Genomic DNA, 23775 nt, shown 5'->3' on the forward strand with positions numbered 1-23775 from the left:
CGGCAACTTAGCAAGGCCCTAAGCAACTCAACAAGATCCTTTCTCTAAATAAATTCCAAAACGGGCTGGGGATGTGACTCAGTGGTTACATGCCCCTGAGTTCAATCCTTGGTGCAGGGGAGGAAAAAAAAAAACTATACTGATCTTCCAATATCATGGTGTTGATGGGTGTGTGAGAAGAGGGAACCCTGATGTTCCACAGAAGGGAATGCTGGGAAAGCATTATGGAAAACAGGATGGGGGTCCCAGAGAAATGAGAAATATATCATCCCTCCGCCAGGCACACACCCCAGGAGGGAAGCTCACCCCCTTATAAGGACACCTGCGTCCATGTTCCCTGCACTGTTTACAGTTCTCTGCATGTCAGCTGGCAGGACACATGGGAAGGAGAGCGTGGCAGGTGTGAGGAGTTCATGTGGCGTACAACATGAGGGCACACTGCCAGGACTGCGTTGTGTCAGGGACTTCTCCCAAATAAGCACACTTCAGCTGCTCTTGTCACGAGGAAGTCAACGTGTGAGTGACAGATATGTAAATCTGCTTCACCATAGTGACTATTTCACCATCTATACATATCCACAGAATCACATGTGAGCCTCAAATACACACAATAAATTTTTTAAAAAAATAAACAAATGAAGGAATAGAAAGATTCACAATTTTTCTGAAGTTAGAGGTTTTAATGCCTTCATTAAAATAATTAAAAGAATGAGTAGAAAACAATCAATAAAGACGTAGAAGATTCGACAAACATTCGAACCTCTCCCCCTAACTGACATTTATGCAACACTATACCATCACCTGCAGAATTTAAATCCTCCTCAAGCACTCATGGGAAACTCACCAGGACAGACAGAGTACATGTTCCACCAGAAAATGAATCTCAATGCCTGTACGAGACTACGTCCCCCAACGATGACGACACTAAAACAGAAATCAACCCCAGCAGCGGATCCACAAGCCCTCTCAACACCTAGAAGTTAAGCAACACACATGTCCAAATTAAAACAAAGTGGAACTGCTACAGCAGATCCCAATGGTCATGGAAAGACGCTTGTGGAGATCCGTGACCTGCCCCTGAAGCAGGGCTTGAGGAAATTCACAGCTTCAGTGTTTCTGTTAGGAAAAAGGCCAAAAGCAACTGCTTGTCTCCATTGTAAACACTAGAAAAAAAAAAACACAAAATATACCCAAAGTAAATAAAAAGGAAATAAAAATAAAACAGAAAACAATAAAGAAAATCAACACCCAAAGTTGGTTCTTTGAAAACGATTCATAAAACTGAGACACGCCAGGAGAGAAATACAAACATGCCAGTCAAGGACAGAGGACAGAGGGAACAAGGGAAACCACACAAAAAAAGGACTGTGGCCCTGAGTCTGTCAATCCCCCAGGAAAGCCCCTCTGCCAGATGGCATGGTCAGGCTACCCCGGGAGAGGAGAACCCTGATGCCTCCACAGACTCTTCCAGAAAAGAGAGGAGGGACGACCTCCCCACTCATGGCCCTGAGCCCACGGCCAGACAGAGACCCTGCACACACAGTCTCACAGAACCGGAGTCAAACATCAGCACTCAGGACCCACAAGGAGGAGCCCCAGGAGGCAGCCCAAGCCTGTAGCCGCCCCCAGAGCACTGCACAGTCAGCGCAAGCTCAGCCTCACAAAACCACACAGCCCAACGCAGAACCATCAGGAAAGCTGGAGATGGGGAAATTCGTGGGAAAGCAAATGCACAGGCTCAGAGCTAAGAAGGCATTCACACAGCCACTGGCTGAGACACCCGTCTCTGCACAGGTGGCAAGGTCCTAGGGACCCAGAGGTGCCAGGCATGAGCCGGGGACCACATCCACATCAAGAAGCACTCCTAAGCTCCCATGCTGCGGAACTGAGAAAGAGACGAAATGAGGTCAGCAGAACAGCAGCGGAGCAGGAAGGGGAGCCCAGGTCAGGCAGAGGTGCAGAGGTCAGGAGAGCTGATCCAAGACTCTGGTTTAGACAGGCCGCCTCGGAAGCAAGCCCAGAGGATAAAGACCCACCAGACACGGATCACAAGGGAGCCTCCTAAGCACCAGGAAAAGCAGCAGAGGTGGTGGTCCCCAAAGGAAACGCACACCCCGGGACAGCACCCTGGGAAACACATAGGCAGACAGAGAAGAGAGCACCAGTGGAAACTTCTGAAAAGAATCCTGGAGGTCTGGGATGGGACTCAGGTGAAGGACAAGCTTTTCTGGAAAGGGAGATAGGTGTGAACATGACAGAACCGTCAGTCAAGACCCCTGGGAGCCCAATAGTCTTTGGTGGTCCTCTGAAGAAACTTGAGCAGCAAGTTGAGAACTGGGCAGGGGGCAGGAAAGTGGCAGTCAGTCCCCTAGGTGGTGAGGGACATTTTAAGCACACACAGCAGGGGCCATGCCTGCACAGTCTGACTTGGCGGTTTACCCACTAGCCCCACTGCAGGCACAAGAAGAGGGGAATTTTTAAAAACCCTCTCCAAGGTCACATTATGATGGGACAAGCCTGGGTTTTTCCAGACTTTTCAAATCTAATATTCTTCCCATCACACAGAGCGTCACTGGCCCACTTTACAGAGGGGCAACTTGAGGCTTATGCCTGAAGTAACAAATGGCTAAATTATTTCCAAAATCAGAGCTCTGAGCTCAAATTTCTTGCTTTTCTCATTTGTCACACTGCCAACCCAGACTGCCCGATGTATAAGGAAAACACAGATATCCCAAAATAGTCAATCAGGCACGTGCAGTACCCTAACGTCTCACATGGGAAAAGCATCCAGGTGGCCCAACAGTCACCTTCAAAGGATGGAAAAGTCACCTGCCACCACTAGTGACATGACAGACAAGGAGACATCTAAGACCTGCCAAAAAACAAGAAAACAAGCCTCTTCCTTGTCCACTGATGGGCAAACTGCAGTGAGCCACCCCGGGATACCCTCCACATGTGCTCATGCACTTCACAGAGTGATGAGCCATCACTCAAGTGTACCACGAGGTATGGAATTTCCCTGTGTTCCTTCTAAGTTTTTAAATTCTTTCTCCCAAAATGAAAAACAATTATGTTAAGCCATCAACTTACCCCATAATTACCCATTTAAAGCACTACCTAAAAAAATTTCAAACATCTCTAAAGGTCTTAGTATAATATCTAAAAGAGGAAATCACCTTCAGAATAAAGACTTAACCAGATAGCTGGGCCATAAGGTGGTTCCACCTCTAGTCTCTGGAGGAACCTCCACGCTGGTCTCCACAGTGGGTGTATCAACAGCACAGGAGCACCCCTTCTTCCCACTCTGTGGACTTTTGCAAAAAACTAAAATCAGCTTACTACGGTACGGTGACATAAGCATACCAATGCTCAAAGCAGAACAACTCACAATACTCAAGTTGTAGAACAGCCCAGGTGCCCATCCACAGAGGAATGAGTGATGACAATGTGGTATGTAGCCCCAACAGAGCTCCACTCAGCCCTAAGAAAGAGGTAAATCCCATCACCTGCTGGTAAAGGAATGGGACTAGAGGACTTCCTCCTGAGTGAGATGAGCCAGACTCAGAAAGTCAAGAGGGTGCTCTCACAGTGGGAGCTGGAGGGGAGATCAAGAGGTGAGGGTGTGCTCTCACAGTGGGAGCTGGAGGGAAGAACAAGAGGTGAGGGTGTGCTCACAGTGAGAGCTGGAGGGGAGAACAAGAGGTGATTGCACTCTCACAGTGGGAGCTGGAGGGGAGATCAAGAGGTGAGGGTGCTCACAGTGGGAGCTGGAGGGGAGAACAAGATGGTGGTTTAGGGAAACTGTGATCATCAAGAATAGCATTTATAAAAAGTCTTCTGTAAGACAGAAAATGTCTACTATGCCTTGGAAATGCAAGGTGCATAATTACAATAATCAAGAAAGTTCAATTTTTTTAAAAAATTAATTCAGTTTGAAAAAATAATACAAAAGAAATACACTAAGATGTTAGTGCCTATGTGGGATTATGCCTAATCTTTCTCATCTGCTGATGCTTCCCAAGATTTCTATATGAAACATGCCTTATTTGTATAATAAAATTATTTTAAAAACATAAAACTGAATTTTCAAAAAGTTTTATAAAGAAAAATCAGGGTTTGGATCCCTTGACAGATGAACAGTTTGCAAACATCTCCCCCATTCCACAGGGGGCCTCTTCACTGATTTCCCTTGCTGTACAGAAGGGTTCTAGTTTGATACCGTCTCATGTGTCGTTTCTATCATTGCCTGTGCTTTTATAATCTTATCCAAACACTTCCTCACCCAGACCAATGTCTTCTGTGTCATCCAGTGGCTTTAGGGTGTGGGGCTTCACATGGAAGTGCATGACCCACTGCATCGACCCTGCGTGGCCAGGGCTGGAGGTCTGGCCTCACCCTGCTACATGTGGACACCCAGGTTTCCGAGCACCATTTATTGAAGAGAGTGTGTGGCCCAGATCTGTGTTATTGGTGCCTTTGTGGAAAATCATTGACTGCGTGAGGGTTGTGCATAAGCGCTCTGTGTGCGAAGAACATAGTATTACAATGCGCTGATGGAGTGAGGAACCTCCAAGCTCTCCCCGTGTTCCCAGAGGAGAGGGTTAATGGCAGGCAGTTCACAGCCACCCCTGGTATCACACAGGTGTCCCTGGCAGGCTCAGGAGCAGCTGCTACATTAGCAGCTGATGTCCTGTGTGGGTACGCCGTGTACCAGGCACCATGCCAAGCACTTGGCACATGTGCTCTCATTAAATCACCCCAAAACCTACCAGTGTGCCACTGCTGTGCCCATCCTGCAGGCCAAAACGCTGAAGCGTGGAGAAACCTGCTCCTGGTTCGGGGCTTGTCACCTCCCCACTACTCTCCCTCGTAATGGGCTCAGCCAAACAGTCTCCTACTTCATTCAACAGTCACTTAGAAAATTAATGTTGCCCATCCATTCACCTTTTAGGAGGAAGAGACCCTCATCAAGCCACTCACCAGCAGGTGAAGAGGGCGAGGACAAGGACTGCAACCCTACAACAGGAACAGCATGGAGACTGCGTGATGAGCTGCAAGAAGAAAATGCCCCCCACAGAACACGTCCATTCTGCAGATGGAGACGGTATGAAATCAGGCTGTCAGAGAGGCTGCATCCATTCGTGAACAGCTTTGAGATGGACCTGAGACTACTGGACAGACAAGGGGGAGTCACTCCGGATCTTGAGGAACAGAATGTGATTAAGTTTCTGTGCTAAAATGGTTATTCTGGCTTCAGATTGCAAGAAGCAAAGCCAGGGAACATCAAGGCCTTCAGATGCTAAGAGACTACTGCAATGCCCGGAGCCACAGAGGCCAACAGTACGAACCCCAGGCCATCACCAGGACAGGTAGAAGAGAAATCCCATGTGAGAGAAACGTGAGCCTCGGGGTGGACATCCCAACCAGCCAACAGACACAAGGTAAGCATGGCGATTTGAGGGTGACTCTAAAGGTTTTGAGCTTCCAAACCAGGAAAATGGTGTCACCCTTAACTCAAACAGGAAAGATGGGAAGAAAAGATGATGAAGTCAACTGAGGACACAGTGTTGTCCTGCGAGAAGACAAGCCCAGTCTTCATCTGGAAACTGAAACAATAAAAGTCCTAACTATGTAAAATCATAAACAAATTTGTTAAAATATTTTTTTTTATAGACCAAGCTTCACTCTTAAATTTCCACCTTAAACCTTCAAACAATGTTTTTAAGTCAAGCCTTCATTTACCTTCTTTGTAATTTCTGGTTTATAGTAACCTTTTTTATGACAAATTGCTATCTTTGATGATATATGACTGACTTCATGATTTTTCTGAAATGAAAACTCCTCTTCCAGCTTCTTGGTTTTCTTCCCCGAGGTGAAGTGTGAGAGAAACACTTCGTCACACTCTGAAGTCCTGGGTGCTCAGCATTCAAGGAGCAAGCCTCCCTGATTCTATGATGTGACCATCACAGGTGCAGTGCTGTGCGGCTCTGTTCAACAGATCCCTCCACCGTTTCCAGAGGCAGCTGCAGGGGAAGCAGCCTCTGGCTCCGGCCTCCTCTGCAGCTAGTGAGAGAGCTGGTGTGGAGCTAGGAGACGGGAAAGGCAAGGCCGAACGGAGAACCTCTGGGAACCCTGAGGAAACACACCACTTCTTTCATGTCCTGCCCTCTCAGGCCCAGAAACACAGAGAAATGAGAGACCGAGGTCCACCTCATCAAGATGGAGACCCACACGGCACAGCCTCACTCAGCCAAGTCCCCGTCCACTGTGACACTGATGAATGGAAAACTTTTAATGCATTTCTTTGGGCTGAGTAGCAAAGTAACAAGCTGGCGGCGAAAAGAAGGAGTAGCTGAATAAATTAAACCTGACATTTTCTATCTCATCCAATTTTTGTCTTTCAAACAAATAACAACCACATCTAAGTTGAGATAAAACCTCCTCGGTACAGGGACAAACTCGGGGTGTGGCATCTGATGCCCACGGACACAGCCATGGTGATTCTCACCCCTAGGCAACGAGACCCCGTGTTCGCTGGGCCTGCCAGAGATGATGAGGGCCAGGAAGAGCCCAGGCTCCAGGGCAGGGCGGCAGAGTGCCATGCCCTTCCTCAGGGCAGTACCAAGGGGGCCAGGGCACCTAGCTTAGCTCCTCCTGTAACACAGTCCCCGCGGTCGCTGGCTTGGCTGGCAACAGTGAGGCCTGAAGTCATGGCACACAGAAAGGCATCAGCACTGGGACAGCACTTGGGAGGTGCTCAACAGCGCCCATCACACATGCCCACGGACCCAGAGACCTGGCGAGGTAGAGCCTGGCCTTTCTTCTCTGCCCCTCAGAGTGGGGACATGTGAGGAAAGATGTGACGTGAAGAGCAGCCTGAAGACGACACTGGCTGGGAAGCGGGAGACCAGTCAACTGGAGCATGCTGTCACTGTGACGAGCGAGCAACAGGCTCAGAAGATCAAGACTGGCCCTGGACGGCAGGACCACTCAGGACCCCACCGCCCACACCCTCACGCACCTCCCCCACACACGGACACAGGTGTGGGCACCTGCCTGTCAAAATGGGCCACTTGGGGTCAGGCTCAGCTGCGTGAGAGGGCGCTGGGCGTTCGCCCTGGGGGAGCCTGAGCCTGCTGTGAGCGTCCCACTCAGAATCCCAGCATCCAACAGAGGGGTGGGTGAGAGATGGTGAGAGATACAGAGGCAACCATGACTGCGCTCGGCAGTGTGGCCTGGAGGCGGCGTCCTGCCCAATCACACCACAGATGACAGGGCTGCTCTCTGAGCGGATGAGGCCCTGCTCCCTCTGAGGCCACCTCGGTGTCCCCATTGTCCCTGCAACCTCACTGCCTCAGGAAGCTTGGTGCCCCACCACATGAACAACCAACTCCTGTGACCTGCGGTGGCACTCTAATGAAGCCAACATCCTCTGTATCCCTGACCTTCTATGTCCTTGCAGCCACAACAGACAACACCCTTCCCACGCTGCGCGGCCACCTTACCATGGCTGGGCTGTCTGTACAGAGTCTTCCAATTCAACAGAGTCCCTGGATGTCTGCAGCTCCCCACTTCCACTGAGATGCTCCCCCAAAATGCATCAAATGTGGCTAGAATGTTAAAGAGCCCTTGGATGGCTGGGGACACAAGTCAATGGCAGAGTGCCTGCCCAGCATGCACCAGGTCCTGGTCCCATCCCCAGCACCACAGCAGAGGATAGAGCGCACCCTTGGATGCCTCACGAGAACATCATCTTCAGGATGATACTCCTGAAGCGCCGTGGCCTGAGCAGGCTCTTCCCTGGAAGGGGGCATCGTGCTCTCTGAACAGTCAGAGAGGATAAACGCAGAACATCCATCCTGAAGATGGGCTCTGCAGTTCACTTACCAAGTCATATGCCATATCTTCCCCTCACATAGATCCCAGCCACTTAGAAATGAATCAGTAGACACTGTTGGTTTGACTTAACCCCAATCTCTTTCTTAAAATGATATTCAAATGGAATTGGAGAGCCTCACATCAAGCAAAATAAGCCAGACTCAAAAGTCAAGCATCAAATGTTCTCTCTCACAGGTGGACGCTAGAGAGAAAAAAGTAAACAGAGAGACCTCCTAAGGAGGGGGGCAACAAGCAGAAGAAAGGGACAGGGAGAGAGAGAAGAGGAGGGAGGTATCGGGGAAGGAAAGTGCCCAAGTTATGTTATATGCAACATGAACACACCACCATAAGGCCCCTTATGATGCTCCTCCTCCATAATGCACCAACAACTAACAAACAAAATGACACCCAATAACAGCCTGAGCCGATGCCTTCCTTCTCTCCCAGATCACCACAGGGAACCAGCGAGATCTGACGGCCGCCTGGGCCAACTACTGTATTCTGTCCACACGCCACACAAACAAGCAAAGCCAACAAATAAGGACCAGTGGCCATAAGAGACATGTGTCACAGACCCCAGGACAGGCATCATGGCCTGGAACGTTGGTTCCCACACACAACATACTTCCCACTATGGGTCATGGTCAAAAGTGCCGGAAGGCCCCGCTGTCACACCGTGGGTGAGAGCCCTCTGTGGTGCTCTGCTGGCTGTGCAGTTTTGAATTCCTTGCAGGGAAGTGACAGAAAATGCTAATAGATCCCAGATTCTACATCAAATCTGAGATCCAGTATCTAACTAGAGCTACTCAATAAATGAATGAGCATTTATGAGTGGTCACTTAGCCACTTCCTACATTCCCACAAGCAGGACCATGCCTGGCCGTGAGAAAGGCCACGGCCCCAGTCCACGTGGGCAGCACATCTTCCAGCCGCCTCAACTTTCTGAATCAGCACCTCCTGTGAAGACCCTGCCACCCCACTAGGGCTTGACTATCACCATGCCTGTGCTTACCTCACTCTGACGCATTTCTGATATGCCTACATTCTGATCATTTAAATCACACATAGCAATAAATAAGCACCTGAAGATGAGTTAGGCATAGCCAAAAATAAAGCCCCCCACCATTCCCATCTGGCAGTGTAAATCCCACCCAGAAGCAGTCTTCTGGCTCTCTTAGCAGTTCCCCCACAGCTCCGAGTCTCAATGACACCCACCAAGAGCCAGCTACACAGGACTTTGAGCAGGAGAACCATAAAACACTGTCAGGGGGCAGCTTCCTGCAAGCAGGGAAAGTGAGTGAGGATGCTGATGTTTCCTGGGCGCCCGCTCCTCAGCACCACACTGCAACTGAGTCACACTAGTTCTGATGACCCCCAACTGACCAGACACTCTCCTTAATTTTATATTTGGAAATTGTGCTTAGTATAGTCAATAAATTGTCAAAGCTCACATTTAATAAGTAGATGGCCAGGATGCAAAGCCAGCTCTGCCGGAGTCCAAGTACCACAGCCCATACATTACTCCGCCAAAACCACGCCTCCCTGTCCCCTTTCTATACACTCCGCATCTTGTCCCACAAAGGACACGAACAAAACAGAAGGCTGGAGGATTCCTGGCTCAGGTGTGATGGCAAAACCAGACCTCGTTGTGAAATGAAACTATAAAAATATTACAGTAAGAAACCAATGCCTGGGGAAGGGTCAGTTCGCCTCCCTCTCTCAGCCTTTCTCCAGGAAGCCTAAGTAACCACAGGTCCCTACCTTTTGGATTGTAAATAACTGCCCTTGGAAGCGAGTCTGGCTACTCCCTCTTGAAACTTAACAGATGCCTAAGAAAAGAGCCTTCTGACCTGTTTCTGTGAGCATGCCTTACGTTGGAGACCCTGCACAAGACCTTCAAGCCTTGTAGATTGGGAAGTTTTTTAAAAGAGGGAAAGGCCCCAATGAGAGGTTGGGTCGAAGATGACCCCTAATAACTGTGGATCAGGCTCAGAATTTGGAGTCTGTTTTCCTCTGGACCTGCTGGAGTTCTCCTCTCCGAGTGTTGCTTGCTGCTTCTCAACTAGTCTGCTTCCCGCAACCTAAGAACAGCATGTAGAAGATGCTTCTGGAATTCTAGACGTGCGGAGCAAACCTCCGTGAACCAGGCACCAGTTCCTGAGCACACAGCATGTGCAGGCTCTTGACACAGACGGACTCCAACCCTCACAACTGCATGGCAAGAAGGTGTTTTTCTCAACCCCAGAGAAAAACAAGGCAACTGGATCTAAGCAGCACTTCCTGAGCCTCTGAGCTGGATTCTGTGCTGGGCTTGTGTTTAGAACAACCAAGACCTGCCCAGGTATCACACAGCAGCTCACGGTTATGGAAGCCAGCAATTCACAAGCCCTGCAACCAGCACTGGAGCACACTGTGGGGAAACGCTCCACCAAGAAGGGAGTGATGTGATTCCTGACAGTGTCCAGGGGAGATGGCAAGGGTGGTGGGGGCTGCCCACCTGTGCACAGAAACACACAGGAGCCCTACAAGCAGGCACTGGAGTGGACGGCAGCAGACTGGGCACACTGCACAATATGCTACAGTGCCTGAATTTTATTTCTGTGGACAAAGGGAAGCTTTGATGCTATTTGTACACTAAAAAGCTACAGGTAAATACCCACTTTAGAGATCACTGGGCCACCCCAGAGGAGAGCAGGCAAGACAAGGAAGGTTTGAGAGGCAAGGAGGTCACTTTTGTTCCAGACCAGAATGGCAGGGCCTGAGCCATGGGGTGATGGCACTTGGCACAGAGACATGGGCCAGTCAGCACAGCAGCAGGATTGTGCTGGCCCACTAAAAGCATGCCACGGGAGCTACCCCATCACCAAGGCCAGACTCTGGCAAGGCTGCAGAAGGCCCTTCTGACACCACCTGGACGCTCACATTTGGCCCACCCACAACTCCACAAATTAGTGTTTTCCCATAACTAGTAAAAAACACTTGGGACTTTGCCATACTGATGGCTTTTCTTCACCCGCTATTACACTTGCATGGTTTCTCCAGCAACAACACGTTTTATTAGAAGGTACCTATTATGTTGCACTACACAGCACTTATCTCCTCGACACACAACTAAAGGAAGTCCAAAGCTCCCCTTCTTTTTGTTGGGTTTTATTCAACTGCTTCTGCCTATTTCTGAGCAAAGAAATCATATAAACTGCAATAGAAACAAGTTACACCCCTTTACTGAACAACTCTCAGAGGGACTCTGTAACAAAACAGTTCACATGCAGATCTTGCCTTCTTCCCAATCCAGGTGAAAAAATGAAATATAGCGAATTAAAATTCCCGAAGAAGCCACATACACAATCCAGGGGGGAACTGCAAGGGGAAAAAACATTGGAAATAGAAAAGGGGAAGAAAAAAAAAGTGTTGTTGCCTTAGTGATTTTTAAAAAGAAAAAAAAACTGGGCTGGGATTATGGCTCAGTGGTAGAGTGCTCACCTAGCATGGGCGGGACCTGGGTTTGATCCTCAGCACCACATAAAAATAACGGCATTGTGTTGTGTCCACCTACATCTAAAAAGGAAATATTTTTTAAAAAATGCACTCTTCATCTGTGGCGGGAGTCCTGGTACTGCTTTGTGTGCTTCAGAACCAAGTGTGCCAATACCCAAACATGAGGTGTGTGTTGGCCTCGTGGTGGGAATGAAGAGCAGCACAGAGGGCCTTCAACACACCCCACATTTTTCATCTGACAGTCCACAGTACAGAAAACTTCCAGTTATTATGGCATTTTTTTACCCTAACCAATACCAAAACCTAGGAAAAGAAATTTTGCATTCTAATTTCTAATATTACTTTACAATTTCCTTAAATTCTAAAAGATTCCTTAGTGATACCCTGTCTCAAAAATAAAATAAAATAAAAAGCCAGGTGCAGTGGCGCATGCCTGTAATTCCAGCAGCCCAGGAGGCTAAGGCAGAAAGAACGCGAGTTCAAAGCCAGCCTCAGCAAAAGCAAGGCACTAAGCAACTCAGTGAGAACCTGTCTCTAAATAAAATATGAAATAGGGCTGGGGATGGGGCTCAGTGATCAAGTGCCAATGAATAAATAATAAAATAGGGCTGGGGATGTGGCTTGGAGATTAAGCACCCTGGAGTTCAATCCCTGGGAAAAAAAGAGAGAAAGGGAGGAAGAAATGAGGAAAGAAGGGAGAAAGGAGGGAAGGGAGGGAGGGATACTTTGTTAACTGCAGATAAAAGGCAGGATGGCAATAACTGTCCATCTGGCATCCTCCTGTGTCCTCCCAGGGCACTAACACACCTACGCCCCCGCGGTTCCTTGCCAGGCAATTCAGGGATGAGGCAGAGGCAGCACAACTGTTCCCCAGTCCAAAGCCACCCAAGCCAGCAATCCACTCATCCTAGACCTCTCATCCTCTGTCCAGAGCTCCTCCTCCCCTTCCTGAGAAGAGGAAGGTGGTCGGACCCTCCATGCCACAAGCCTCCCTCGCCCCTGCCCCTGCCCCTCCTGTGGGACCAGGCCTCCCTCTTCAGCTCCAGAAAGGCTCTGGCACTGCCTGCCTGGACCCTCCTCCCCAGCACAGACGTCCAATGCGGCGTCAGCACACTGTGTTCTGCAGACCGTGTACTCGGCCCATGAGCACCAAGGGCACGGGCACTGCTACACCCCTGCTCCCGCAGGCTCTGGCCTACAGCACCCGTGCCCTCCCACAGCCTGTTGGCACAGTCAGGACTGGCCAAGATCGTCTCCTGACCTGCTGGGATGCAGCACAACACTGGACTTAGGAGACATGGAAAGAACGCAAGAGAGCTTCCCCTGTCTGTGCACCTGCGTCTGAAAGGCACGCAGAACCCCGCACACCCAGAACCCAGACACGCCCTTCCAAGTCCAGAGGGTCTACCAGAATTCACACACTACAAAACTAGCTACTTCAAACAGAAACGGAGGTTTCAGAAGGAACAGTGGACTTCACGTTTTCTTCTCTTCACAGCACAATTCATGGTCACTCAGGAAGCATCATGTGATGTCAGATCAATGCTCTGACGCCACCCGGGGAAGTGGGGAAAATCATCTTCCTACTACTTCAGCCAAACCCTTCCAAAGCTGTTAGTATGGACTTGCCAAGAAAACAAAATAGTCGTACGGATGCTAACGAGTAAAATACCAAATTTGGTAGAGACAAGGGGAAAAAAAAAAAAAGAAATGCATTTTATCAATGGTGATCTACCTCCCACCTCCTGAAAAAATCTCTGGTTGAGATTCACACCAGAAATTAAAACCGACAGCACTGTGGGCACGTGGCTGGGGACCTCCCTGTGGAGCTGAGCCAGCCAGCCTGTGCTCTGGAGGCAGAGGGGGCTGGGCATCTCTGTGGAGGTCACCAGCACGTCACCCACGGCCCCTCTCCTCCAGCCCCTTCCAGCTCTTCTGCTTCAGTGCCACTCCTGGCCAGCCCGCCCCAGGACCACCATCAGGGAGGTCAGAGGTACTGGGAACATGGCAGGCTTCCAGCCATCCCTGCAGGGTCCTGCTCAGCCTCCTGGGGCCCAACCTCCTGCCCACCTTCAGCCTGCGGACCCAGCAGCAGACACCCAACAAGCACTCCCAAGAGCCACGCAGCCAGCCCCACAGTGGCACGCACTTGTGCAGATGTACTTGCTACGCGCGGACGAAGACTCCCCGACCAAACTCTGGACAGGCTCCAGTGGGCCTCGTCCTTGGGCCCTCCCCTCAGTGTGCCTCACCCAGTTTCAGCAAGAATGCCGTGAGCTCGCTGGGCGCAGTGGTGCGCACCTGTCATCCCAGCTCTGGAGGCTGAGCAGGAGGATACCAAGTTCAAAGCCAGCCTCAGCAAAAGTGAGGCACTAAGCAACTCAGTGAGACCCTGTCTCTAAATAAAACACAAACTAGGGCTGGGGATGTGGCCCAGTGAACAAGTGCCCCTGAGTTCAATCCCCAGTACCCCCCCCCAAAAAAAAAAAAAAAAAGAATGCTGTGAGCTCACCTTGGCCATACCTCCCAGCCTGGCTATTCCCGCCAGGCCAGCTTAGCCAGAGTTCCCTCATCTGCTGACCCCTCACTCTGCCTTTGGCTACCAATCCTCATTTGTCTTGGAGCATCGCCTTTCTACACAGAGCAAGGGTCATACACCTCCACCTGAATGGCAGGTGTGTGTCTCTGGAACCCTGATACAGCCTGGTCACCATAGTCAAGCTGGTACTGCCTCTTTTTCCCTAAAACAGAGTCCCTGTGCATCAGAGACTGATTAGAAATTGTTTCTTTCTTCAAATACGAACTGGTGGATGTTTAAAACCACTGAAGAGACAGGGACATGGGTCTGCAAGTGCACAGAGGCAAGCGTACTTTTGTTTTTGTTTTTAATATTTATCTTTTTTAGTTTGCAGTTGGACACAATACCTTTATTTCATTTATTTATTTTTATGTGGTGCTGAGGATCAAACCCAGGGCCTCGCTAGGCAAGCGCTCTACTGCCAAGCCCCAGCCCCAGCCCCAAGTGTATGCTTTAATATGGCATTTAAAGGTCTGGGACCAAAAGGGAGCAAGTGACAAAAAGACCAGGAACCAAGCCCCAAGGCCAGTGCCGCACACACAGAAGTCAGTGGAAGAGGACTCAGCAGGTGGCCAGGAAGAAGGAAAGGAGGGAGGCTGCGCTGGGAAGGGAGAAGAGCGGGAGGACAGGAAGTGACCCCTGCTCTGGAAAGTGGTGGCCATGACGTATGGAGAGTAGAGGAAGCCAGGGGAGCCTGAGAGGGGCCTGGGACAGAAGGACATCAGACATGGCTCTGCCAACCAGTGGATTTAAAAGGTGAGGACACCGGGGTGCTCTGCAGAGGTGTACTTCAGGGGAGGCTTTGGGTCCAGTGTGGCATGAGGCAGTACAGGCCTGTACAGACCCTTCTCCTAGGAGAGGGTCAGCTCCAGGGGACAGGGACCCTGCGATGGAGCCTGTTGCACAGACGAAGACCAAACTCAACACTCTTGATGGGGTCAGGACTCCCCACCCTCTGCTAGGACCATGCAGAGCACCCTGGTGGTTTGGGAATGGCCCAGTGCAGCTGGGGAGAAGGGGACAGCAGGAGAGTGCTGTGCCCAGCCTGCTTCCTGCTTGGCTGCCACCCTCCAGGCCATGCGCTGACCGGCCATTTGAGTCCTAAACTTCCATTCCAGCAGTGTCCCTTAAGGTACAGGCCTGTATAGAACATTCAGGGGGTGACGCAAGGAGGTAAAGAAAGCATGAAGAGGGTGACCAGCTGCATCCACTCCCAGGGAGTAGCTGTCCAGGGCCTGCAGGGGGCACAGACAACCAAAGCCACCTGCAGTGACAAAGCCACACTCCTGCTCGGTTACTGCAATGGAGACAGGTCACTGAAACCTGATGAGAGAAAGTGAGCTCCACCTGAGAAGCTCAGTCTGGCCAGTGATCCTTCGCAGAACTCCCCCCTCAAGATGGCGGCACGGTCACCACACGTGGGTATACCCTGAAGTAGCAGCCTTGGCGGGACAGGTGGCAGCTACTGAGCCCTGGGTAGCACATGCCACCAAGAGTGGAAACAGAGCCACTGAATTTGGCTCAGAAAATGATTTTTTCTGAAGCAGCAAACTGCCTGCTTTGCAAAGGGCTGCGGAGGGCTCTGCTTCTGCACTCTGGGCACACACGTCTGCGCGTCTGTGGCTGAGACCAGCGCCACCAGCCCACGTGAGGGCTGACATTTAACCTCCTAAATGTTCATCACCAGGCAACCGTCACAGTCACGGAGTGCCAGGGTCAATATCCAAGGGTAGGTCCCTGTTCCCTGCCACCCTGCGCTGGGCATGCCCCAGGCAGGCTGCCCAGGGAAAGCCAACATGGCAGGGGAGACTGCTCGCACCCTCAGGAGGAGCCAGGCAAGGAGCAGCAGGGGAAAGGGCAGGCCAGAGTCAGGCACTGGAAGGAAGCTCCCTGCAAGGGGCCAGCCACACTGGCTCCAGAGACGTCATTCAGCCTCAAACATCAGAGGAGCCAGGGAACAGGAGCAGCAACTTAGTGAGACACAGCAGGCTGCACAGGAGGTAGGCCGGTGGGAGCAGCCTGCAGGCCACAGCAAGGAGCCTCAGTTCATCACAGGAGCCAGGGGAAATGAGGGAAGGTCCTACACAAGGGCGGGATACAATCTCCCAATGTAAAGGAAACTCTGGGGCTGATGGAGAAGCAGCCCCTGCTGGAGAAAGGGCGCCCCCACTAGAACAAAATGATGGCCACAGAACAAGGCTTCCGGGAGGCAGGCGCCCAGGCCTCAGTAACACATCCCAAGTGCAGAGAGACAGCATGGGGAAGACTCATTGCCAGGGCTGGGTGGGGCCTCCTCAACTTGTGGATCATGCCCTTGAGCATGAGAAATGAGAGGCAGAGTGGCCTGCAGGGAGAGCCACTGCCTCTGCTGGCTGCTGACCAAGGGCCACCCCACCCGGCACACGCATGGTAATGGCAGGTGGCGTGCCTGGCTTCTTTCACTCGACAGGATGTGTTCAAGGACCATCCGTGTCACGGCAAGCATCAGTACTTGGCTTCTGGAGGTGGAGGTGGAGGTGGAGGTACAAACCCAGGAGTCCCCAGTGTATGCTAAGTTGATGGGCTCCCCATTAGCTTGGGAACTGTTTCTCAGTGAATGTGTTTACTATTCTGAGAAAGCCACTTGAGTCAGCTCTTCGGCCTTCCACAGGCTCAGGGCTGCAACATTGCTCCCGAGGCTGTGGAGGCTCCATCAGCCACCAGCAAAGCTCCATGTTCCCCGGGCCTCAAGTTCCCAAAGGAAACCAAGTGAGTGGCAACAGGACCAGAGCAGGCTTCTGAGCCCCTGCAGCTGAACAACACCCAGCACCGCGTCTGAGCCGCGGGTTCCGTGGCAAGGCAGCAGGCCTCAGTCCCCACACCGCAAACCTGGGGAGCAGAAATGGCACATGCCAAATCTGCAGCTGCCTGACCACTGCTCACTGTCTAGGGACAACTTCCCATGCACTGCCCTGTCCTTCCCTCGACACTCCTTTCTGTCACCTCCCACTCATCATGTCATCGTTAAGGCCAGCCCAGCAATTCAAATCATAAGTCAGCACATGCTGGACAAACAGTATGTATATCTACTCACCCTCAGGGATCACCCTCTGTTCCCTTTCTCTTGGTGTCCTTTTGTGGTACCTCAGTCAAAAGAACCACCGTATGTGACTGAGGAGCCACGTCCAAGTCCCAGGGAGAACCTCATCGTCTCAAGACATCAGCAAGCACCTAAAGGTTGTCACCTCTACCCTTCATATAACGCTGCAGGCAGACATAAACCTGGGGCTGAGAGAGGGTTTCACTTCCCAGAGTCCCCCACAAAACAAGCCAACAGACGTCCTCCGTGTCCCCATAAGGGCAGCCCAAGCAGGCACGTGGAAGTCCGACCATACCAAAGAGCAGGAACACAGCGCTCCCCACCACGGAGGCACGAGAAGTCCATCCCAACGGAGAATTATCTGAACCTTCCACAGATGTGGTGGGGCCCCGACAGCAGCAGACAGGCGGCCACCAGAGGAGAGTGCTGCTGCCATAAAGGCACGCTCCTGGGACAGTGCGAGGGCAGTGAGAGCAGTGTGCCAGCAGGCTGCCCAGGGTGCTGCTGCGCCTGCAGCACTGTCGGGAACTCGGCCCAGCCAAGGCAGGGAGAAGCACAAGGGGCGCAGGCAAGGCTGGAGGGGGTGGCTCTAAGTCACCCTCAACCCTCCACAAAGGGAGAAGCCTTTCAAGAGACCCCTGCTGCCTCTCGTGCATGCCGGGATTGCATGCACAGCCCACGATGTCTAAGGGATGACAGCGCCATAAATCCATTACCACATGCCGTGGCAGCTCTGCACCCGCACAGGTGGCAGGAGGGCTGCACAAAAATGGCCCATACCAGTGAAATCTAAGACAGCTGCGCTTCCAGGGAAAACCCCACAAGTCCTCAAGTCTAAACTTCTACCTTGCAAAAAAGACCAAAGTCCCGGGAGCCCAGAGCCTTGTCGGGTGAAGAGGTGCCTCCTGCCAGTCTGGAAGCCCACTCTCTGCTCACCTCAGAGGCACACACAGGGAGGGACAGGCAAGGAGTCCCCAGTGGCTGCCCCACTGCCAGCAGCCAATGGGGGCACACCTTTGTCTTTCCTTTCTGCTGCTCTTCCATTCCAGCTCCATCTCCATGCAGGCATGTTGAGAAATGTTAATTACCCAGCCTGCCAGGGGTGCCTGAGCTCTTCAGGGAAAAGGGCAAAAGACCTGCCATTAAAACAAATCAAAATCCCATCATTAAAAATAACAGCACTGCACAGAAGTCTCCACATCCCGCTTGTCCAAATGAGAAAACAGAGATCCAGGAAGGCTGCAGTTATTGACCTGAGTGTCCACTGATCAAAGGTGAGAGGTGGAGAGGCCCTACCAGCCCTCCTCCCGTCCTTCCTCAGAAAACTCCAATTAACCAATGACATCACTCTCAGCCTCTCAGCAAACAGCAGTTTGTCAAACAATATCAAATACCTAGATTCTTCTCTTCCTAAACAACATAGCTTTAAACCTCTAATTAGTAAGACCTCTGGCAACCACTGCAATGCTATCAGCATTATATGGGCAAATAGATCCTTTTGTCACCTAAAAACGCACAGCCAAGACCCCACCCATCACAGGGCATATCACCTTCCCACACCCAGGGAGAGCAGCCTGCAAGAGCACAGGCCAAGCACAGCCACCACTGTATTCTCTACATCCTCCCTGGGAGCCAGCCATCCACCAAAACCAAACCCCAGAAAGAAGGACACTGGTGGCCTGGCGACTGCCCCTTCCCAGAGCTGCCTGATGTGACTCTAACTGAGCCTCAGGGGCTCCATTCAGGTCCAAATGCAGATTTAGAGTCTCTCCACACTAACTCTAGGAAACAACGAAAAGAAAAACTCTACATGATTTGAACTCAGGATTTAATTTTATCCTCCAGCACTTCTAGTAGATCTCAAAGCAAGAGAGGGATAGGAAGAAAAAGGGAAAAAAAGGCTATTTTCAGGACTCCACTGAGAGATACAACCAAAAGGGATCACAGCATGCAATGTGGAGACCCCAGGACTCTGGCCACAAGTGCAACACTGCCCACCTGAGGGAGACAGAGCCTGCCCAGGTCCTGACCTTGAGTCTCCCTGTATTTCAACTGGCCTTCTTGAGACCATAGGCCACTACAGACATGCTATTTCAACTGTATTTTATGTTTAAATATTTTACATGTATAGAGCAAAAGGCCTTCAACATGACCTGCCACAAGATGCCCCATTGCCCACACACATCACCCTTTTTGGAAGATCACAGGATAGGTTTAGAGGGAAACAAATCTTAAAATGTAAATGGGATAAGAAAAAAGGAGGAGGAAGTCACCAAATTCTGAGGCCCAGCAGGATTCTCACCTCATTCAGGGTGGAGGTTTTCTCTGAGTCTCTGCAACCACACACTTCTGCTCACAGGCACAGGTGACAGTCGTGGCTGCCTCGATGGAGGGAAGCCAGAGAGTGACCCAGTGTGCGTGCTTCCTCTGCTTTCCTGTGGCCTCCCATGTTCAGGTAAACCATGGGCATGGAGGCGGGCTGCTGACTAAGCCAGGACACAGTGCCTTGTGTCTGGAGTGGAGAAGGTCAAGTCACACCTGATGCAGCAACGAGGAGTGCCTCACTCCACTGTCGGACCCCACTCCACACTCAGCCACTTAAAATCACCACATGCTACTGAGGTCCTCTGACTGCAGACCCCAACCCTTAAGAAATGCAATATACACAGAAACAGGTGCTTCTGGAGCAGACACAGGCACCAGGCAGTACGTACAGCCTGAGCCACGTGCGAAGCGAAAGAACAGGGACAGGCCCTTCCGCCTGCAGACAGGGTGCAGCGTGAAGGAGCCAGAGGTAAAGGCCCCCACAAGGAAGGAAGGTTCGTGCTGCTGAGGAGAAAAGCCCCTGGTGTGGCAGGGGAGGCAGGGAGTGTCAGCACTCAGGAAGAACGAGGGGTACGTGAGACTGCACACATCTAAATGTGACATGGGGACAGGACCAGGGAGAGCAGAGCCATGGCCAAGGAAGAGAGGCAGGGCCTCAGGTCAGGGAGGGCACAGAGGCTGTGCTACCTCCTCAGGGTTGCAGATCTCAGGTCGGGTCATGAAACCAGGGGAGCAGGGAGGGCAAAGAGGCAACGAAGCAAGGAGGGGCCACCCCTGCCCCCCAGCAGCTGCAGCCTCAGGGGAGACGGGAGGACGCCACAAAGGCTCAAGAGCGAGGTGTTCCCGTCGGCAGCTTCCACGGTGGCCTTGCTACTCAGGGGCTAGACACACCAAGGTAGGGAGGCCAAGTGGTGACTCAAATGTCAAATGCAACACCAAGGGAAATGGGAACCGGCCAGGCACAGAAGCTGAGCTGTTGTCCAGGAGACCACTGTCCCAGCAGTGACTCCCCCAGGTCACCAGAAGTCCTAAATAGAAAACAACAGGTAGCTCACACCACGAGGGAGGCACGTGGCCAAGTGGTGTGCACCCTAAGAACAGAACATTAAAGACAGACAGGGACAGGGGTTGGAGGACAAGAAGTCATTCTGGGTAGAAATGGCCACGGAAGTCACTGCACACAGATGGCCATCTTCAAAATGAGGCCCGAGTTCCAGCAGCGACGGGGACAAGGGCTCCACAAGTGAGGGGGACAGCAGGAGGAGGACGCAGTGCTGCCCAGAGATGGCGTTTCAGGACCTGCAGGGACACAGACTGGTGAGCCTGACCACTTCAGCCTGGAGGCAGGACTCGCGACCCTCTTCTGAGTTCAGAGCCTCGACCGAACCCTCCCCTCCCACTGCAAGAAGGCAAGGCTGCGGAGACCAGAGCCTCTCCCTTGTGCGGGGCACCCGCACATGGTCTTCTGCACACCCGTTCTGTGGGCAACACCATACAGTGCCCAGAGTGGGCCCTGCTCCTGAGCTCTGCGGGCATGGGCACATCCAGGCCTCACAACATCCCTGGGAGACACACTCCCTGAGGACCCTGGGGCTGGAGAGGGCTGCTTCGATTCCAGGACAGGGACACTCAAGAGAAAGCTACGGGAAAGTGGGAAGACAAAGGCGCACAGAGCTTGGCAGACCCCTGGATGTGGGTTGCAGAAGCAGGCATTCAGGCCTCTCAGGCTCCCGACAGCAGCAGTGACCACACGGCACTACAGCAGACAGCGGTGCTACTCAGTCATCACTCAGGGCGAGAGAGGAGGTGCCCCAGAGGAAGAGCACTGCCCCTCCAGAAGCCGGCCTCCCGGGATCACAGCCCCCCCGGGAGCCACATGTACCAGTGCCTGGGAAGAACACGAAGACCCAGATTCTCTCAGATCTCACAGCAGAGGTCCAGGGGTCAGGTGGGGCCGCCCCCTGGCTGCTGAAGAGGATGACACCTACCTGCAACCAACAGCTGGCCAGCAAGGGAGCAAGAGGCCTGGGTCAGCAGTGCAGGCCACCCCAGCAAGACCAGTCTCCCTTCGTCTCCACTTCAGAGGGTGTTGATCCCAGGAGTCCTTCCTAATAAGCTCCCCACACATGGCTTCACCGCAGAAGACACGTCCCTGAGCACCCAGCCAGCACCCTACACTGACACAGGCAGAGTGGCAAAGGCAGCCTGACAGGGGAGCCACTGGGTCCCCTTCTGACGCTGACTTTCAAGCACCTACAGACACCAGGGAGATATGCCCCACGCTGCGGAATAAACAGATCACCACCGAAACCCAAAGCCCAGGTGACCCCAGGAACAGTGTGGGCAGAGGGAGCAGAGGAGGCCCACTGTGGAGTGCGGGCAGAGATGTCACTGGGCCCATTACAGCAGCACAGGCGACCTCGGCCAGGTGCCCTGGAAGAAGCAGTGCCAGAGGACAAAGGGCTGGGCCTCTGGCTGTCCCACCTCCCTTCAGTGAGGCCACGGGGGCCACACGGTGAAACTCCCCAGTGTCCTTGGGAGCTGAGCCCTTCCCTCCACAGCACCACACCTCAGCACCGTGCCTGACACAAGACAGAGTGCAGAGTGGGAGGGGGCGAGAGCCAGGCACAGGGCCTGGGGGCCTGGGCGGGAGGGGGACGACCCGCCCACTAGCACCACACCCCAACCCAGACGCCTCCTGCTGCCTGGGAAAGAACCAAAGTCCACCGGCTCACCCTGGTCCGACAGGAAGTCCAGCATGGTCTGCAGGAGGAAGCACAGGTGTCTCACGGACAGCGCAGGGTTCCCCATTCTCCGGGAGGCATAGACCAGCTCGTGAAGCAGACGCATCTGGACAGCAGCCCAGCCTCTGTGTGTACCTGCAGCAAGGACACAAGCGTCATCAAGGAAACATGCAATGTCCCATGACACCTGGCAGTCTATGGCAAAGCCTCAGCTTTCAAAGTCAAAGGGCCACAGAACATACTCCCCCATGGCCACTGATCCTGGAGACAGACTCTAAAGTGACCCACTTTCCATACATGAGAACGTCTTCCTTTCTCTTCACGCAAAGACGCGATTTCAAAACTATCTGAGATGATTCTGATAAACTTAGAAGAAAAGACTTTTCAATGCCATTGAGTTACAGACATATATTTTCTCCAAAAAAAAAAAAAACTGATATTTTGATTGGCCTTCCTTACCAATCAAGAATATTAAATTAAAAACATAGTATTTTTCTGAAGCGTAAGAAAAATACAGGAAAGTGGAGAGACTGGACAAAGAGGCCATATCAAGGGGCTTTTATGGCTGCTCCTGTCCAACTTGGCTCAGCATGCTTCAATGCCAGGCTGGAGATGTGGGTGCAGGGCCTGTGGAGCATCGCCTCAAGCCCAGAATCTGAGAGTCATTTACTCCACTTCCCTTTGCTAACCTAACTATTCTCCACCTAAAAACACCGTGTGGCCAGGCGCAGTGGTACACACCTGTAATCCCAGCGGCTGAGGCAGGGAGGCTGAGGCAGGAGGATTGCGAGTTCAAAGCCAGCCTCAGCAATGGCGAGGTGCTTAACAAGTCAGTGAGACCCTATGTCTAAATAAAATACAAAATAGGATTGGGGATGTGGCTCGGTGGTCAAGTCCCCCTGAGTTCAATCCTTGGTACCCTCCCCCACAAAAAAAAAAGAATGAATGGATCTAAAAACACTACATGGAGAAGATAAGGTGACAAGAGTCTGCACTGCGTCCAGGGCTCAGGGATTGGAAAATAATTTCAGTCACAGCAAGGTCTGATTCAAAGGCATCCCTACCTCAAGGCTCCCGTTCCCCACTAGATGCTCGATGGTAGCCTCCGTGGCCTCCACTGCAGCGGTCCCCTTGCAGCAGGTGGGCAGAGCCACTTATAGGGACTGAAATACAGACTGCAGCACACCCTCTACACGAGAAGATGCTGATCTCGACACATCTGGAGAGGGACCAGGAAGTCTGTGTTCTTACCTCTCTAACTCTGACAATCAGCCAGACGGGTGGCAATTCACTGCTCCCACTGACCTAAACTCAGGGCATTCAGGCTCAGACAAGCCAAGGACATCCCCTGAAAGCCTGCAGCAGCCCATGACAGCAGGTCAGTTAACAAGTGCTCACCAAAAGCCTAAGACAACGCAGGCCTGGGAAGATGATGGGAGGAGACGCAGGACCCGGAAGGGAGCACGCTGGGGGATGCCATGTGGCCACAAGGAAGGACGGCAGCAGGTAAGTGTGTGACCTTAGCTGGGGCGGGTGGCAAGGAAGGGACATCTGAGATGAGGCTTCCATAGAAGGTGGCAACAGGAAGCCGCACAGCGGGCACCGCACAGTCGTCCACAAAGGCAGTGAGTCACCTCAAGAGCCCCAGCAGCTCCTCGTGAGTCCCTAATAAA

The 23775-nt window shown here is 52.1% G+C and overlaps 1 protein-coding gene across 4 annotated transcripts in view; it reads right to left on the bottom strand.

Moving 5' to 3' along the window:
• Positions 1-23775, bottom strand: part of Trappc9 (trafficking protein particle complex subunit 9) — a 501039-nt gene that overhangs the window by 419360 nt on the left and 57904 nt on the right. For all 4 annotated transcript variants that reach the window (XM_048802178.1, XM_048802177.1, XM_048802179.1 and 1 more), the window contains one exon: positions 22094-22237. In XM_048802178.1, coding sequence (XP_048658135.1) covers positions 22094-22237 — 144 coding nt within the window. The remainder of the gene's footprint in view (positions 1-22093; positions 22238-23775) is intronic.

Source organism: Marmota marmota, unplaced genomic scaffold (assembly GCF_001458135.2).
Source record: "Marmota marmota marmota unplaced genomic scaffold, marMar, whole genome shotgun sequence".
Lineage (NCBI taxonomy): Eukaryota > Metazoa > Chordata > Mammalia > Rodentia > Sciuridae > Marmota > Marmota marmota.